This window comes from Ictidomys tridecemlineatus, chromosome 4, assembly GCF_052094955.1.
Source record: "Ictidomys tridecemlineatus isolate mIctTri1 chromosome 4, mIctTri1.hap1, whole genome shotgun sequence".
Classification (NCBI taxonomy): domain Eukaryota; kingdom Metazoa; phylum Chordata; class Mammalia; order Rodentia; family Sciuridae; genus Ictidomys; species Ictidomys tridecemlineatus.
Genome location: NC_135480.1, coordinates 190,224,209 through 190,243,067, shown reverse-complemented (window position 1 = coordinate 190,243,067; position 18,859 = coordinate 190,224,209). Strand labels below are relative to the sequence as shown.

Sequence of the window (18,859 nt, the reverse complement as noted above, 5' to 3'; positions counted from 1 at the left end):
TAAAACATCTGGAGAAAAACATCTCCATCCAAGAATGCAAGATAAGAGCTCAAGAGAATCAAAGATGAGCTTGGTATCTTTTAAAAGCACTGTTTAAACTGGGCCCTAAGGCATATCCTAGCGACTTGGGAGGTTGAGGCATAAGAATCCCAAGTTCAAGGCCAGCCTTAGTTTCAAATCAAAAAATGAAAAGGGTTAAAAATATGGCTCAGTAGAAGAGCAACCCTGGTCCAATCCCTGTACCACAGAAAAACAAAACAAAACAAAACAACACTACTCTAGTGCTGAGTGACATATATTAGGGAGAAGGAGCTAGAAAAGAGCTAAGGTTCATTTCTGCCCCCAGAGGTAGCCAAGCTCATTTATCCAGTTCATTCCCCCCACCCAGAGGTAGACAAGTTCACATTCTATTCAGAGCTACTACAACAGGTTCCAGTTCTAGTGCTTAGATTCCACTTGCATCACTATTTTAACACTCTTAGCCTTCACTGCTTTAACCATCTTAAACTGTAAAATAAACATAAGAAACAACGAACAGCCTTATCCTCAGTTAAATAGAGAAATAATTTACTTACAAAAATTATAGTTACATATAATATTTCTAGCTATCCTATTCCCCCCCTTTCCCTCCCCTAGAGTTTCAGATAATATAGTACAATCACCTTCAATTAACAAAAGAGAGTAAGCAACCCAGATAGTTCACAGCCAATACAGCATTTTTATCTCTCTGGAAGCTACCTATACAAGGCAAGAGTCATGGCTGGATTCTATGGGTCACACGGGAAAAGCAATCTAAGTAAATTAAGAAATACAGGAACAAGGATAAATTTCATTATTCAAACCAATAAAGAATTAATGAGAACTCATTATGGGCAAGAAGGCTTTCAATTTAGTAATATGCAAACTATAATAAGAAGCACAACCAGGGAAGTGCCAAAAGGAACGAAGTTCTCTCAGCCTAAGCTACCAATCACTTCACTTTAATATAATGCTAAGAGATTAAAACATTCAGGTAAGGGACCAACCCGACTGAGGGGGAAGACTGAGTGAAACAACTCGAGTGAGACCTGTGGAAATGGATACTACACTGTGGTTGTTGTACTATACTACAACCACAGCTTGGTTAAGCCAGAGCTACCCCAAGATTGTTCCAAGAATTATACCAGGTTAACCAAAGAAATATTTATGTAAGACACAGAGGGTGGAAACTGGAGGCAGAAAAGTTGGCATAAACTGATGTTGATTTAGGATTGTTGCAAGAAGACTCAGCAAAACCAGGGGCTTTAATGTCCCCAGAGTTTTCTCCTTTTCGTCACCCACTCCTAGAATATCCTAGTTTTTCTGCACCTTACTTGCGGGTACTCTGGAAAGGGGTATCCCTCCTTCCCTGCTCCCTGGCACATACCACACAGTCCAGTGATGACCACTTTAGATGGGCACACAGTGTTCAAGGGCTATTAGGTTCTTGTTCACTCATTAGCTCTCTGAATCCTGAATGGAAGGATCAGGAATCCAGTCCCAGCCTGCCCTTTACTCTGCGTGACCTCGGACTAGTCACCCAAGTTCACTGTTTCCTTAATTGCAAATTCTGGGATTATGAGGGGACCTGAATTGGACTCAATGACCTTTGAGGTTTAAAAGCTTCTTGACAAGTTGGTATACAGGGAACTGGACACACTGCCCATTGCATAGAGGGGAAACTGAGGCACCGAGCACCCTGCCTAAGGTCACTCCAGCTATGTCACTGTAGGAGCCAGGCCAAGACTCAGATCTCTAGTCTGGGGATCTTTCTCCTTCCGCCGAGCAGAGAAGAGCGGCGGAGGGTCCTTGCCCCGGAGGGAGAAGGACAGTGGCCATGCCAGGGTTGTGAGAAGCAGCGGGGAGGCCTTACCTTGCCAGGTCGAGTCCCGCCACAGGCGCCTCGCTCTCAGAGCCTGAGCTCGTCACCGATTCAGGACTTCTCAGAAGCCCCTACTACTTCTGCCCGGCTCGACGTGTCCACCACTGCCACAGAGGCCGCGGGTTCCCGCCCCTGCCCCGCCCCTAGGCTCGCTGACCAATCCTCGCGCAGAACTTCGGAATCCCGCCCCCTCTGCGGGCAGGAGAGGCCTCACGTCGTGCCGGCGCGAAGCCCTCATTTGCCTTTGCTCCACCTTCTCCAGAATCCAGTCTCCTCGCGGCAGAGCAACCGGGCGAGTTTGCCCTGCCGGAAAAAAGCGCGCCACCGCGGCATTTTACGACGTCGGCGGTGACAGGCCCTGGGAACATCCGGCTTTCTCCCCACCGCCTGGAGAAGGCGAACGCGATGTTCGGTGCCGGGGATGAGGACGACACCGACTTCCTCTCGCCTAGTGGCGGGTGAGTGACTGAGAAGCACGGGCCACAAGGCATGGCTGACAGAGACCGGCGGATGGTTGGAGGGGTCGATCTCTTCTCAGGCCTCTTTCCAACTTCCGGGTCCAGACCCCGGCCGCATTCCGGTGCTTACACTCCTCAGAATCTTGGGCAGGGCTCGAAACTGCGAGGAGTCTGTGGATCTGGGTTCTGGAGCCGGCATCTCCCTTGACATGCAGTATGACTCTGGGGTTCTCCTTCTGTTCCCTGGGTTACAATTTCTCTGAAGCGGGGTGATTGCTGATGAATCTGCCTGCCTCCGAGTTTTTAGAGGAGTCAGCTGGGGCCACACGAGAGTTTCTCTTCTAGAACCATGGATGAGGCGGTGACACTTTAGAACCAGGACTGGTGGGTCGGCCCCAGCATTCTTCAAGGCCTAGATCGGATGTCACCTTTTTGGTACTTTCCCTCTCCCATCACCCCGGGCAGAATGAAGTACTTTCTCATTCGTCCCACCAGGCTTGTCTTTGCATGCGAACCTAGTAGATTATAACCCTGGTAGGACAGGGACAGCTTATATTGTTGGTTTTAACACGGGACCTTGCACATAGTAAATGATCAGTGAGTGTCTTTTGAATAATAGCTGTGAAATTGCACTCTGTAAACCGTGAAATTTAAAACCATTGTGAGAGCCTGCGGTGGTTAACCCCAGTCCTCAAACATTATGTATACCATCGTCGTTTTCAATAATTAGTTTAGGGTTTTCAGGGTTTGTATTGGGTTAGTGTGTTTTCTCTTGTGTTGTATTAAGACACCTTGACTGCCAGTCTCTGATGTTTGCATAGCCTTTCTTTGACCATCTTCATTACAAATATTGTGCATCCTGAAGAATGATGAGCACATCAACATATGCCCCTTGTTCTACTAAATGCCAAGAGGTTACAGAGATGATTAAGCTGCTGTACTGATCCTCAAGTTACTGTTGCAGAGTTTAACACATAAATAACCATAAGATGACTGACTATCTTTTGGACTCTTTGTGGACCCACTGACTAGTAATGTATTACCTATCATTCTTTTTTGTATATACCTTTATTTTATTTATTTATTCTTATGTGGTGCTGAGGTTTGAACCCAGGGCTTCACACATGCTAAGTGAGCACTCTACTGCTGAACCACAGCCCCAGCCCCTCTTTTTTTTTTTTTTGACTCACTACTTTATTTTACCCCCGCTGTCATTTTAGATGGCCTGCATCCACTTAATTCCATTTTGAGTAATTTCAGATGCTCAGTTACTTTAAATTGTGCTTTGGTTCCTTTCTTCCCTATCTGACTCAGAACATTCACTAAAATCACCATGCAGTCCAGTTTCCCTGCTTCTGTTGGTTGTGTAGTTAGCCTTTTGAATTAATATATTTTTATGCAAACCTAGTTTGTGTGTGGCTGCATATTAGACATTTTCAAAGCATACTTTAAATTCACATTCTCCACTATGCAAAAGTATCTGGAAAAGTCTGCAAAGGAATGTTTATACTTCCAGCTCTCATGAGTCAAGCAGTCCACTGCTGATTGAAAATTACAAGAGTAGACATGATGGTCATGTGCCCTTTTCTGGATTCCTGACCCAAGATAAGTTCTTGGTGATTCGACTATTCTGCTTTCCTGTATGGGCTTATCAAGAACCTGAGACACTCAATTCTAGGCACATGATTTTCTCCTAGACACATATATCAGCTAATTTAATGATAAGAAACTTATTAAGAAAGTTAATCTGATAATTTATTTTTGTTCCCAGCAACAACCAGGAAAATAAAATAAAATTTAAGATTGAGAATAGGGCTGGGCATGGTGGCACACACCTACCAGTGACTTGGGAGGTTGAGGCAGGAGGATCACAAGTTCTAGACTAACTTAGCAAGACCCTAAGTAACTTAGCAAGACTGTCTTAAAATAAAAGTTAAAAAGGCTGGGAACGTAGCTCTATTATAGAGTACCTCTGGGTTCCTTCCCCAGTATCAAAAAGAAGAGAAAAAAATTGAGACTAGGGAAAGGTTCATCAGCATTCTCTGATTTAGCTATTCCTCCTTTAGTTTCTCTAAGGAAGTAGAACATATGACAATGAACACTGCTTTTCAGTTCCCTTTTTATAACTGATTTACTGCAAATATACTTGTTCATTTAAGTTTCAGGTCTATTTACTTAACTCTCTGACTTGATCCTACTTAGGACATTCAAACCTATTAGAAGTAGGAATATTAGTGCCAAAGATGACCATCTAGATGACTGATAATCTCTTTTTTAAGTTTCTGGGCCTCTTAAAGTACATGGTTAAGCTAGAAAGAGTAATCAGGAGATTTTTTTTTTTATCTTAGCCCTTTTTCTACCACTATGACTTTGAAAATAAGGAAGTATGTGTAATTGCCTATTAATTGAATAATAGTTGGTTCAGCTAATATAATTGGGAATAAGATGCAATTCCTACCCCTAAGAAATTTCATTTTAGTAGTAGAGTAAAATCAATGTAGTAATAATAATCACAAAGCTGTTTTTGTTTTGTTTTTGAGATAGGGTCTCACTATGTTGCCCCAGCTGAAACCTCTGGGCTCAAGTGATCCTCCTGTCTCAGCCTCCCGAGTAGCTGGAATTATAGGCATGAGCCACCATACCTGGCTTTTTTCAAAGCATCTTTAAGGGACCAGTTACGAATACATTTGTTTTATATTTTATTAGAGGTATGTGTAGGCAAATCTGATTAGCATTAGTAATGATAAATCATTCCTTTTAGGAATGTGACTTAAGTCAAGTCACCATTCTTGTCCCTGCATACCCTAATTTATTAAATAATGAGGTTTGCCTCAAATGATCCTTTGAGATTTTTCCTAGTTCTATTGTTTTGTATTTATGCTAATGTCAATTTTTACTTAGAGATTTGTGCATCAATCAAGCCTTCTCTCTTCTGTATGATAATATCTGATTCAATATCTGTGAAGGATATGTTCACAAGTATATAAAACATTGTGTGTTTATTTAGTGCCAGGTACTGTACCAAGGAATACATAAACACACATTATCATATTTAGTCATTATTGCCTATGAGGTAGTTTTAACAGTTATACCCATTTTACAGATGGGAACAACTCAGAAAGGTAAGTTGCCTAAGGTGGCACTGTTATTAATGGAGCCTGGCTTGAAATCAGGCAGGTGTATTTCACCAGATCTGCCCATGTGACATTATCGTTATTGTATAAGTAGATGTTTGATGTCACAATTCATGAAAGAAGTACTTTACTAACAAAAAGAATCCCTGTTTATTAAAATATTGATATAGCATAAATGATGTATGTTTGTTTTAAAGAGAATAGCAAACAAATATGAAACTAAGGTGAGGTAAGGACCTTGGCAACTAAAGCACTGACTAACTTTTACTTTTAAAATAATAACGCCATAATGACTTTTTTATCAATTATTAACATAGATAATCAAGTCTAGAATTAGCAAGCCCATTCTTTCTAACATGGTCAGGTAGATTGTGTACACTTGAGAACATCTTACAAGAAGAAAAATATAGTGAGTCTCAGAAACTATCTTCCTAAGAATGTATATAGTCTATTTTTAAAATAGTAATGGTAAATGAAATTAATCTGTAAGTTAATTAGTTTGACTTGGCCTTTATATTGATTTTACAATCATCATTTGACTGGCTTTTAAGATATTTATGGAAACACAGTTTACCTATGACACATCTGTCTTGCCTTTGAAAAAGAAGATACTTGCAAAATTAAAATAGCAAACCTAATACCCATATTTTGCTGAAGCTAACAAGGGTATTCTTTTTCTTATTAATGTGCATATGCAATTATATCTTAACTAGATTTTAAGCTTGGTAAACTTTTTACTATATTAAAGGTGTTTCTCAACTCTCCCAGAATCTTCCTCTAGGAAATCTGCCCTAGATTGTCCTGGCTAAATGGAGATAATCTTGGTTTCTTTTAAATTTCACTAGCATTTGTTGATATTGTATTCAGGCTAGCACTGCTCTTCCCCAATTACATAGCAATCTTTAACCTCTTAGTCTTTATTGTAAGAATTTTTTACTTCATTTACAGGAAACTTACAGTAGATTCTTTGACAAAACAAGATTATAGTTTTAAGTCATATTGAATTTATTTTGCAAATGGTTTGGGCTATGTATACATATAAATTGTAAAACACAACAAAACAAAAAAGCCAGGCATGATGGTACATACCTGTAACCCCAGTTTGTTCCTCAGGAGGTGAAGGCAGGAGGATCACAAAGAAGTCTAGTTTATTTTGTGTTGTTAGAATAGACAGACTAATTTATAAAGAATAGAAATTAGTTTCTCACAGTTCTAGGGACTGGGAAGTCCCCCAATATCAAGGTGCCAGCATCTGTCTAGAGCCTTCTTGCTGTAAACCTACAGCCTCAAGCCCTTTTTATAATTCAGTGTAAATCAGTTCATGAGGGTGGAGCACATGCTTTTTGAGGGACACATTTCAAATAATAGCATTTATTAAGAATATATACCAGACCCTGGGCAAAATATGGTGTCAAGTGGAAATTATAATAAATAATCAATTACCATGTCATATGAGAAATGATTGAATAACTTTTATTAATCCCTGTGGAGTACAATGCCATACAATAGCTGCCCCTGTTATGTATCTCATAATTTGCAATCATATATCATATAATGTCTCATTTACTAATTAGACCATAAACTCCTGGAAAACAGAATCTAGTTTTCAATGAAGATTATACAAAATAGAAAGGTGAGTTGTAAAAAAAAATCCAGTTTTGCTCACCGATGTATTCCTAGCACTTGGCATGATGTCTGACATACATTTCTTCCTTCCTTCCTTCCTTTCTTTGGGATTGAAGCCAGGGATGCTTTACTTTTTTTTTTTTTTTTTTTTTTTTGAGGCAAGGTCTTGCTAAGTTGCTTACAGCCTCACTAAGTTGCTGAGGCTGGCCTTGAACTTGCAATCCTTATGCCTCAGCCTCCTGAGTTGTTAGGGTTACAAATGTGTATCACCATTCTCTCTCTCTCTCTCTCTCTCTCTCTCTCTCTCTCTCAGTCTTTCTTTCTCTCTCCCTCCCTCCCTCCTCTCTCCCTCTCTTTGTGGTGCAGATGCTCTACTGCTGAACTACATCCCCAGCCTGATGGATTTCTGGCATGAATGAAGTATAGAGAATTATGGGAGCTTCCAGGAGGATCATCTAACCTAGAACTGGGGCATCTTCCAGGGGGAAAGAGGAACAGGAAGAAAGTTAGATAGAGAGATCACCATGTCCAAAGGCTGGAGATTAAGAAGATCTTGCCTTGGGGGTTTGGCTTAGTGGTACAATGCTTACCTAGCATTTGTGAGGTTCTGGGTGTGATCCCAGTACCACTCAAAATATATTTTGTTTCATATTGAGAAACTAAAAGTTTCTTGGGGTAGGTATAGCACACAGGTGGAGATAAGAAATGATCAGGTGGGAAGCTGAGAAATAAGGAGAGGTGAGGCCTTAATGGCCTTGTAAAACTGTCTTGTGGAGTTTGGGTTTTATCTTGGTAATATTGAGGTGTCATTGAGGGTTTTCAGGAGGAAGGAGACTTGGTCAAATTTGGTTTTTAGAAAGATCATTGTGGGTGCAGTGATGATAATGGATAAGAAGCAGATAAAACCAAGGCAGAGAGGTGACTCAGGAAGTGTTGCAGAAAATGAAGCTAGCTACCTGTGATGTTGGCCTGAGTAGAAAAGTGGCAGTGAGGATGGGGAACAGTGAATGGCTTTAAGAAGCATTTGGGAAATAAAATCAAATGGAGTTGGAGATTGGGCATGACCATGACCATTGGGCAGAAAAAAATCAAAGATTATGTTCAGGTTTTCATTTTGGTTGGGGATATTTAAGAAAAGAGTTAACATACCAGGCCAGAGACTATAATACTTAGAAAGTCCTGTTTACAAAGTTGGTACTTGTCTGGTATCTGGGAATTTACTGGTAACAATTCCTCACACTGATATGAAGTGTTAATAAAGTGTTAAGAGTGTCTTACTGTGCCTAAACTTTTGTACAAATAATATGATTTACACTGAACATCTGCTTTCCTTCTGTGAATCTGGAGTTTTGGTACTTGCTAGGCAGAGGTTGTCTGTATGATTTGACCCCAATAAAAATCTTGGGCATTGAATCTTTAATAAGCTTCCTTTATAGATTGTCCTTTACACCGTTGTTGTAACTCATTGCTGGAGTTAAGTCTTGTGTCACTTCACTTACCAAGGGAAGACTTTTAGAAGCTTGTGCCAGATTTCCTCTGGACTTCGACACCTGTACCTTTTACCTTTTCTGATTTCTCTGTTTTTTTTTTTTTTTTTTTTTTGGTGCTGGGGATCAGGGGTACTTTACCACTGAACTAAGTCCCCAGCTCTATTTATTTTTTGAGACAGGCTCTCACTAAGTTGTTTAGGGCCTTGCTAAGTGGCTGAGGCTGGCTTCACATTTGTGATCCTTCTATCTCAGCCTCCAGAGTCATTGGGATTACAGGCATGTGCTACCATGCCTGGCCACTGTGTATCCTTTCAATGTATAGATATTAGTCATGAGTTGAGCTATATGCCAAGTCAAGTGAGTCCTAGTGAATCATTGAACCCACAATGATCTTGGGGCCCAAGAGGAAGAATAGGTTTTTAGGGGCAATGGACATGGGAGGACATGAGCTCTGGGCTGGACTTGTGTCTGGGTTGCCTGTGGTATATCTGTGTTTTCCAATACACAAGAGCAAATTCTGGACTGGGGATATAGATTTGAGCTTATCAGCATTAGGATAGTCTTTGATACCAAGGTAAATAAGAGAGATTGCCAAGGGAGAGAGTTTAAAACCTTGGGGACATGGACATTTAAAGAACAGACAAAGGAAAGGAGGCAAGAAAGTTAAATGAGAGTCAGAGCTATGGGAAGAAAACAAGAGAGGGATCCCATTAGCATTTATTGATGTTTTTTTAATTTTTTAATTTTTATTTTTTTTAATCTTTTTTTTTAAAAGAGAGAGAGAGAGAGAGAGAGAGAGAGAGAGAGAGAGAGAGAGAGAGAGAGAGAACTTTAATATTTATTTTTTAGTTTTCGGCAGACACAACATCTTTGTTTTGTATGTGGTGCTGAGGATCAAACCCAGGCCGCACGCATGCCAGGCGAGTGCGCTACCGCTTGAGCCACATCCCCAGCCCCTTATTGATGTCTTATTAGGACCTGTCCTTCCTTCCATTCTTGTAGGTATCTCCAAAGAAGTGATGGGAAGAGATTGTTTGTAGAACAAATTAGTGGACTGTATAAAAAGGTAGCATGAAGTCAAATAAGATAAGCACTGATAAACTTTATTTGATAATAGAGGCCTTAGTGAGTGACCTTAGTAAGACCTGTTTCAGTAGAAATTGGAGACATAAGATACCTGAAAGAGATGAACAAAGAATGGTCCTCCATGCTAGATGGAATGATAGGAGAGATTATGTCTGCTGGTGAGTTTGTATTACAGTTTCATTACATCTTAATCAACTAGCAAAAAGAGGAGAGGGAGTAATTAGTAGAATGACAAGAAATTATGTTTTTTTGCTTGAGCAAGAATTTACAGTTCAAATAAACACAGCAACTGGACTAATTTCAGTTTTTAGATGGAGAAACTGGGGCACAAGAAGAAGAAACAAACCCAAGACTTATGGATGGACAGGGTCAGCTGATGTTTTCAGAGTACAATTACACTTGATTACAGCTGCAACTTCCAATATTGAATGGTGGGGAGGTATTTGTTCAGGTTGGAGGTGAGCAGCTTTTATAATGACTCCAAGTTTGGGATATGTCAAATGAAATTTCATTTTTATTTTCTACTAACAGTGCCAGACTGGCCTCTCTTTTTGGACTGGATCAGGTTGCTGCTGGCCATGGAAATGAATTCTTCCAGTATACAGCTCCAAAGCAGCCTAAGAAAGGCCCGGGAACAGCAGCAATAGGTAAGTTAAGAGGCGTTTTCATTGTGCCTTAACAGGTTAGAGTCATAAGCAGCCTTGCAAAAGCCACATGCCTGGTGGTTCAGCCTTGACCTTCTGGCTAAGCCACTCTACTGATGGATGCATCTTTAAACTCTGGGATCCTGAGTTCCAGTGGCTAGATAGTATGCTCTTTGTTGGGAACTAGTGGAGAAGGTCAGGGGCAAGCTCTTCTGTCCCATATGCACACCACCCCATGTGCATGCCACCCTCCAAAACTGCCCAAGGCACTCTAGTAGTGTTTCAGTGAGAAAGAAGAACTGCTTAACACTTCTTGCACTTGAGTGGGTTAGCTGTGTGCTGACTGAATTTTTCCTAACTAGATGATGACAAGCATTGCAGTAAGTCTTATTCTTTTATCAGAATGGACACAGGAAGCATTTGTTGAATGCACATCTGCTGGACAAAAGGAGAGAACTGGGGACTAATATTTCTAAGATGTCTGTTATGTGTCTGGCCTCAGGTGCTTTACAATAGGTTGTCTTATTTCATTCTTGCAGCGATTCTGTGAAGTAGGTGACATAACCAGATTATAGAGGCTCAGAGAAGTTTAGGAATTTGATCAAGGTCAATACTTAGTAAATGACAAGAGTTGAAATTTGAACCCTGATCTAACTAACTCAGTAGCTTTTATTCCTTCCTTTACACTTTGCTGTCTTTGTATAAGAACCCAAGTAGGAATAAGGGATTGATAGTAATAATCCTAAGTAGAGCAGATGGTTAGGGACATTGAATGAAATACTTGTTGAATGAAGATTAAAGAAAGTATTGAGTACCTTTTACATGTTAAGTACTATGCTAGCACTGAAGATACTTATCAGGGTGTTTAGAGTTGAGTTGCGGCAATAGATCCCATATGTATGGCCCATGTAAAAGGAAGGAACAAACTATTTTGTTTTCTTTACTCTGTACTTTCTACTCACTCACAGCATCTGTCTATGATGCTAATTGTGTGCAGGGTTTTCCCCATACACTGAGAAATTTTCTGACTGACACCAACTCTTTAGATATGTGGTTTAAACCCAGGGCATGGTTCATGTTAACACTGGCTCTACCACTGAGCTGCATCCCCAGCCACAATTTCCAATTTTAGAACATAAGTGTTACTCTAGAGCACTTTGTGAAGTTAAGTAAAGGGTATGATTTAAATCACCCCAAATTTCCTACCCCAGAAGGAAGAAAAAGGGAAACAACTTAGTTTTTTTTTTTTTAATTAATTTATTATTTTTGTGTTACTGGGGATTGAACCCAGGGCACTGTATATTCTAGGCAAGTACTCCACCACTAAGCTACATCCAAAACCTGAGAAATATCTATTTTTATATATCATAGCTGTCAAAATATTTGATGGAGAAAATCAAGTAGAGGTAATAGGACCATGCTTGCTAGACAGTGCTTCTGTGCAGCTCAAAGACTTGTTTGTGGTTTGTGGCTTGGGAGTTGGAGTCATGAGTTCTACTCCAAGACTTATTGCTGTCTTTGTGGAAGGCACTTGAATGCTTACAGCCTTTTGCCTCACCCCGAGACTGGGTCATGGGATTATCTTGTGGATCAAATGAGGATGTGAATGCATTATAACACTAACTGGGTATAAAGAAGAATTTTAAAGCTAGTTTAATGGTTAAAATCAGTTTCAAGCAAGAAATGATTGACGACTTCGTTTTGTTCATCTTCAGGAAATCAGGCAACACCAAAAACAGCACCAACCACAGCGGGCACTTCCACAGTACTGGTTGCAACAGCAGTCCATGCATATCGATAGTAAGTAGCTGAGAAGGGAAGTTCTCTTAAGTTTAGTGTAGGAGAAGGGACTGCAATTAAGCTGCTGTCTTTTCTCAGAAAGCCTCTATTCATTGCAAACTACTTACTCAGCCCTTCCACAGACTAAGTATCAGTAACACTTTTAACATTTCAGTTGGAGATTTCTAACGATAAAACATACAGAGCCATTATTTCATCTCTTGTTTTTAAGAAATGCTCATAACCAATAACTGCCTTTTCAAGTTCTCAGAGAAAGCCACTGCACTGAGATATCATGAATAATAGATATTTAAAGAGTAAAGAAGTTATGTTAGGGCTTTAAATTATAAACTGCCCACCTCTGTCCCTTCCTAAAGGCTGAATGACTGGACTCCCCCTTTTAGATGAGTGAGTGAAAGTTGGTTCTGTATAGTTCAGAAGAGTATTAATATCTCTTGTTTTTTGTTTGTTTGTTTGTTTTTACTTCAATAGCACAAATGGTCAGTATGTAAAGCAGGGCAAATTTGGTGCTGCAGTCCTGGGGAACCACACAGCCAGAGAGGTAAGAACGCTATACATCTCATGCATATTCAAGTGCTTCAAATAATACCAGTGAGCTGATTTTTTTTTTTTTTTTTAAATCTGGGAGCAGACATGTCCAAGTGTCTCATGTGTCAGAATGATTGCTGAATTTGAATATAAGTGTATAATATTAGGATATAACAAATGAACATAGTTTGCTTGCTGTTATGAGTTAAAACAGGTTCAACCACTCAAAATCTTTACTGTAGACATCTTTGTGAAATGGTCCTAGCTTAAGAATTTGGAGGGTTTTAGAGTAAACTATTATCACGGACATCCTTTTGTTGTGTACTGAACTTTATAATATTACTTCAAGCAGCATATCTTTATGCTTTTGTTAATGACCAATGTTTATCTTTTGAAAATTTGAAAACAAGATTGGGCAGTTGCTCACAGTATAATAGTAGTTTGGGTCAAAAAGCAGAAGTAGCTACAAGCCCTGAGACTCATTTTTTGGTATGGGTTGAATCTATCTATAAAAACTACTCCAAAAGATTTTGAACATTGTTGAGATAAATATAGGAAATTATAGAATTTCAGAGGTCCGGAGAACATGGACTCCATGTTCCTCAGAGACTTTCAGGCAAGGAGATAAGATTACTTGTCCAGGGTCACTAATGTAATGGATAAACTCATTAAAAAAGTAGATCTTGGATATTGAACTCCAAGGTAATTATTATTAATAGTTTAAATTAGTCTTTTTTGGTTATCTATAACCACATGCTCTCCTCTTTTTCCCACTCAGATTATTTTGAACAAATATCAACAAACAATTTTAGCTGCAAATACTTTAGTATATATCACTGAAAGATGAGTGATTTAAAAATAAAACTGTTATGCCATTATCATGCCTTAAAAAAAAAGCAGACAATAATTTCTCAGTCTCATTCCCTGCTAGTTAGTGTCCAAATTTCCTCTCTCTGCTTTTTTTAAAAAAATAATTTGTTGAATCTGGATCTAATAAGGTTATACATTGCAATTAGTTGCTGTATCCCTTAAATAGTTTATACTCCCATCAGGAGGAAATAATAGATCATTTCTCATTTTGTTATATTACCAGCCATCAATGATTATTATCTAGATCTATCAATTCATTAGGAGGTGCCGTTTGGATTTCAAAAATCTTGTAGTGGGACTTCACTATACCTTACCACCAGATAGGATATAGTGGATCTCTGCAACAAGTACAAAGAAGTACATGAATTGCAAAAATTGTACTTCAGAATACATTGGAGTACTGTGAAAATGTTGAAGCCTAGATGAAGTAAAATTTCAGAAAAGGAAGAGCCAATGAGATAACTCTGTTTCTTTGCCTTGAGATTTTTGCTAGTTTTAGGTGTAGATTAGGTAGTAGGCATGGAGAAAAGAGAAATTGGAAAAATTAGAGGATTTCCAAAGACCAGATTGTTTTTTTCTTTCATGGGACATTTGCTAAGTACTGGGATGGTGTAGAAGTCCAGGGGCTGAACCAGAAATACAGAGGGAAACTTTTGAGTCTTGTAGTGTGTAGGAAATAAACTCTGTGCGCACACACTCTCTCTCTCTCTTTCTTTCTCTCTCTCTGTATCTCATTCCTTGGTATCCATGGGGGATTTGTTCTAGGACCCCCCCCCCCCTGCAGATACCAAAATCTGCATGATCAAATTCCCTATTGTCCTAGGACTGTATTTGGATATAACCTGTGAATATTCTCCTATAGTATACATACTTTAAACCATCACTAGCTTACTTACAACACCTAATATAATGTAAATGCAAAATAAATAGTTATTATATTGTTTAGATAATATGATTTTAAAAGTCTGTATGTGTTCAGTGTGGACAAAATTTTTTCACCAAATATTTTTAATCTACATTCTGTTAAATCCATGGATATAAAACCGACAGATACTGAGAGCCAACTGTATTTGTATGTTAATGTATCTATATCTATCTATGTGCATATAAAATAGAATTTGCTATTTAACTATATTAAGTACATAATTCAGTGGCATTAATTCTACTCACAATATTGAGCAACCATCACCATTATCTCTTTCCAATTTTTCCTAATCCCCAACAGAAACTTAAACCATTAAGCAATAACTCTATCTCCATTTCCCTCATTCCTCCATAATCTCTGATCTACATCCTATTTCTATGAATTTGCCTTATACCTTATGTAAGCGGAATCATACAATATTTGTTCTTTTGTCATTGACTTATTTCATTTAGCACAATATCCTCAAGGTTCATCCACATTGTAGTATGTGTCAGTACATCACTCCTTTTCATGGCTGAATAATGTATTAGTTGAGGAACACTGGATTATCTCTTTCTTTGGCTATTGTCAATAATGGGGCAATGAATATTGACACACAAGTACATGTTTGAGTTTGAGTTCCTATTTTCAGTTCTTTTGGGTATATAAACATATTTCAGAGATATTGAGGGTTTGAAGGTTTGGTTCCAGAGCACTACAATAGAGCAAATGTCTCAATAAAGTGAGTTACATGAGGGTTTTCTGTTGTTGTTATTGTTGCTGTTGTTTGTTCAATTCTTATTAAGGTTATGCTCACACTATACTGTAATCTATTAAGTATGCAATAACATTATGTCTAGAAAATGTTCATACCTTAACTAAAAATACTAAAATAGCTAATGATCTTCTGAGCCTTTAGCAAGTCATAATTTTTTTGCTGGTGGAGAATTTTCCCTCAGTGTTGTTGACTGCTGACTGGTCAGGGTGGCAGCTGTTGAAAGTTGTGATGGTTATGGCAATTTCTTAAAATAAGACAGTGAAGCTTTCTTTTATGAAAGAATTCTGTAAATTGCAAAGCTGTTTGATAATATTTTATCCACAGAACTTCTTTAAAAATTGAGGTTAGTCTTCTCAAACCTGGCTGCTGTCTTATCAGCTAAGGTTATATAATCTAAATCCTTTGTTTTCATTTGAACAAGGGTAGAGTCCATCTAAAGAAGCCTCTTTCTTTTTTTTTTTGGTACCTAGGATTGAACATGGGGCACTCGGCCAATGAGCCACATCCCCAGCCCTTTTTTGTGTTTTATTTAGATAGGGTCTCACTGAATTGCTTAGCACCTTGTTTTTGCTGAGGCTGGTTTTAAACTTGTGATCCTCCTGCCTCAGACTCCTGAGCTGCTGGGTTTACAGGCCGGTGCCACTGCGCCTAGCAGAAGCCTCTTCCTTTGCTCATTCATAGGAAACAGTTCTCTTCTGTTAAAAGTTTTATCATAAGATTATAGCAACTCAGTCACATTGTCAGGCTATACTTTAATTCTTACTATTTGCACCACATTTGCAATTACTTCCTTGACTGAAGTCTGGAACTTCTCAAAGTCATTCCTGCACGCAGTGGAGAGTTATAGTTTCTCTACATCCTTGCCAATATCTTGTTATTTATTTTTGCTATTCTAGTAGGTGCAAAGTAGTATTTTATTGTGCATTAAATTATTATTGCTTTTTAATGCTGGGGATTGAGTCCAGGGCCTCGCACATACTAAATGCATACTCTACCCATGAACTATACCCCCAACCCCTATGTAGAAATCTGTATCCAAAAAAATACCCTTTAAAAATAAAGACAAGATAAGTTTTCCAACAAAAGCTGAGAGAATTTGTTGTCCACAGATTTGTATTGTAAGAAACATTAAAGGAAGCTGTGTAGGTTGAAAGAAATGAATGTCTGTGCACTCCAGATGAAATGGGGAATGTTCACAGAAGCACTCTTCACAGTAGCTTCTGACTGGAAGCAACTTAAAATGAAACAGGAGAAAGGATGAATATATTATGGTATATTCATAAAAGAGAATGCTACATGACAAGAAAAGAGAGCCAAGGTCTGGTACAAGAAGTAACAAGGCTTAATCTTAACTTGTGAGCAGAAGCAGCAAGACAAGAGTACACTCTAGAATCCCATTCATATGTGTTTAAGAATAGCAAAATTAATCAGTGATAGAAGTCAGAGTAGTGGTTATTTCAGGGTAGGGATTATTAAGAGGAAGTGTCATAATGGCACTTTTAGGATACTGGAAATATTTTCTCCCCCACCCCAATCCGATTGGTCATCACATGGGCATATATATGTATAAAAATTCATTGAGTTGTACATTTAAGATTTGTACAATTTACTATTATGTTTTAAGTAATTACCTCTTAGTCATTCCTTGTATGAATGAAAACACCAACAAAGATTGTTTATTATAGTTAAAGAGTAAGGCCAAAATGAGAAGATATAAACTGAGAAGATATAATTTAAAATCTAAACCTTTAAGAGATGAACAGAGTTTTGAGTTTTGTAGGTATATAAGGCATAACCCTATGTCTTACATAGCATTATGTACTATGTATTATGTTTTATATTGCTTGTTAACTTCTGTTTTCTTTTTTCTGCCCATTTTGCTTAAATACAGTATAAGATTCTTCTTTATATCAGTCAGCAACAACCAGTTACTGTTGCTAGAATTCATCTGAACTTTGAGCTAATGGTAAGACATCCCCCATACTGGAATCCTTAGCTCCTTTGGGATAGGTTTGCAGGAAGGATGAGTGTGGGTACCTGGTAGAAATTAGATCCACTGCTTCAGCCCTGAGCACCCGTAACAGAGCCTTTCAGAAAGGTCTCTTGGCTTCCTTCTGCAATGGGGGCTGAGGAATGGTGCATGGAGGGTGGGAAGGAAGAAGAAAGGTCCCTGATTCCTCCCTTTGGGTTTACCTAAGTTGAGTCCTTCTCTATGAATTTATGCAGTCAGACTTTCCTACCATGCAGCTTGTGGTTGAATTATCTTAATATTTCTCATTTCCCAGGTTCGCCCCAATAACTATAGCACCTTTTATGATGACCAGCGACAAAACTGGTCCATCATGTTTGAGTCGGAAAAGGCTGCTGTGGAGTTCAATAAACAGGTGATATTATATTACTCTTTCCTGTGCAAAGCCAGAGTGTTAGTTTGGGGTCTGCCTTAATTCTAGGTTCATGTATGTAAACCTATAACTGCTGTCTTGCTAGTGACAAGCATAAGAAACCCACTAAAATTGTCACTTCAGCTTATTGTTTTTTAGGAAAATCATAGCAATACTTACTGAAATTGCCTGATGAGTCTTTTTAAGATTAAAAAAAGGCTAAATATGTAAGCTTACTTAATTAAAACATTTTTGCTACGTAAATTATCTTAAGGAATAAATACAAATCTTAAACAATGTTTTGTTATTGCATATTCATCATAGAAAATGTAGAAAAGCATTTAAAAAAATCATTCATAATCTCACTATCCTAAGTAACTACTATTAACATTATGTCGTTTCCTCTTTATATATGCCTAATATACATAGTAGATGTACTTCTTTAAGAGTTCCATATTTTGCTTATTTTATTTAGCAGTATATAAAGTATCATTTCCCACCTCATTAAAAAATCATTTAGAAACACTATTGAAGCTACAAAATATGGATATTGTCTGCATATGGTTTAAAAGTGTCCGTCCCTCCAGAAAACATATATTGAAACTTAACCACCAAAGTGATGGTAATAGGAGGCGGGGCCTTTAGGAAGTGGGACCTTTGGGAAGTGACTAGGTTATGAGAGCTCTGTAGTCACGAATGGGATTAATGCTCTTGTTACAGAGGCTTCGGTGATCTTCCTCCTCCTTCTGCATCAAGATACTGTCTTAGGCAATTTGGGCTACTATAACAAAGTACCATAGACTGGATGGCTTTATGAACAGGAGAAAATTATTTCTAATGACTGTGGAGGCTGGAAGTACAAAATCAGGGTCTCAACATGGTTGGGTTCTGGTGGGCCCTTTTCTGAGTTGCAATTTGCTGTAAAAAGGGGAGTTTTTTGGAGTCTCTTGCCCATTTTTTTCCTTTTATTTCTTTCTTTTTTTTTCTTTTTTTGGAGGTATTAGAGTTTGGGGATTGAACTCTGGGGCATTCTACCATTGAGCTACATCCTCAGCCCTTTTTATTTTGAGACAGGGTCTCATTAAGTTGCTGAGCCTAACCTCATACTTGTGATCCTCCTGCCTTAGTCTTTGGCATTACAGGTGTGTGCCACCCCATTTGGCTCTGGACTCTCTTTCATAATGGCTCTTAACCCATTTATAAGGGCTCTAATTTCATGACTTAATCACCTGAAGGTCCCATCTCCTAATACTGTTACAT

General features: G+C 38.6%; 2 protein-coding genes across 5 annotated transcripts in view; one reads left to right on the top strand and one right to left on the bottom strand.

Annotated features, from left to right (window-relative positions):
* Slc31a1 (solute carrier family 31 member 1) overlaps window positions 1–2,050 on the bottom strand; it is a 32,160-nt gene extending 30,110 nt beyond the window's left edge. The window contains exon 1 of the mRNA XM_005329692.5: window positions 1,892–2,050. The gene's annotated coding sequence lies outside the window, so the exon portion shown is untranslated. The remainder of the gene's footprint in view (window positions 1–1,891) is intronic.
* A 124-nt stretch (window positions 2,051–2,174) lies between these two features.
* The window catches only part of Fkbp15 (FKBP prolyl isomerase family member 15), a 57,374-nt gene continuing 40,689 nt past the window's right edge, over window positions 2,175–18,859 (top strand). For 2 of the 4 annotated variants that reach the window (XM_021729358.3, XM_021729359.3), the window contains exons 1-6: window positions 2,177–2,358; window positions 10,226–10,341; window positions 12,054–12,138; window positions 12,610–12,679; window positions 17,110–17,184; window positions 17,504–17,602. In XM_021729358.3, coding sequence (XP_021585033.2) covers window positions 2,306–2,358; window positions 10,226–10,341; window positions 12,054–12,138; window positions 12,610–12,679; window positions 17,110–17,184; window positions 17,504–17,602 — 498 coding nt within the window. In that variant the 5' untranslated portion in view covers window positions 2,177–2,305. Of the gene's footprint in view, window positions 2,359–10,225; window positions 10,342–12,053; window positions 12,139–12,609; window positions 12,680–17,109; window positions 17,185–17,503; window positions 17,603–18,859 lie in introns of all 4 variants that reach the window. The other 2 variants (XM_021729360.3, XM_005329693.5) reach the window with 2 other exon arrangements.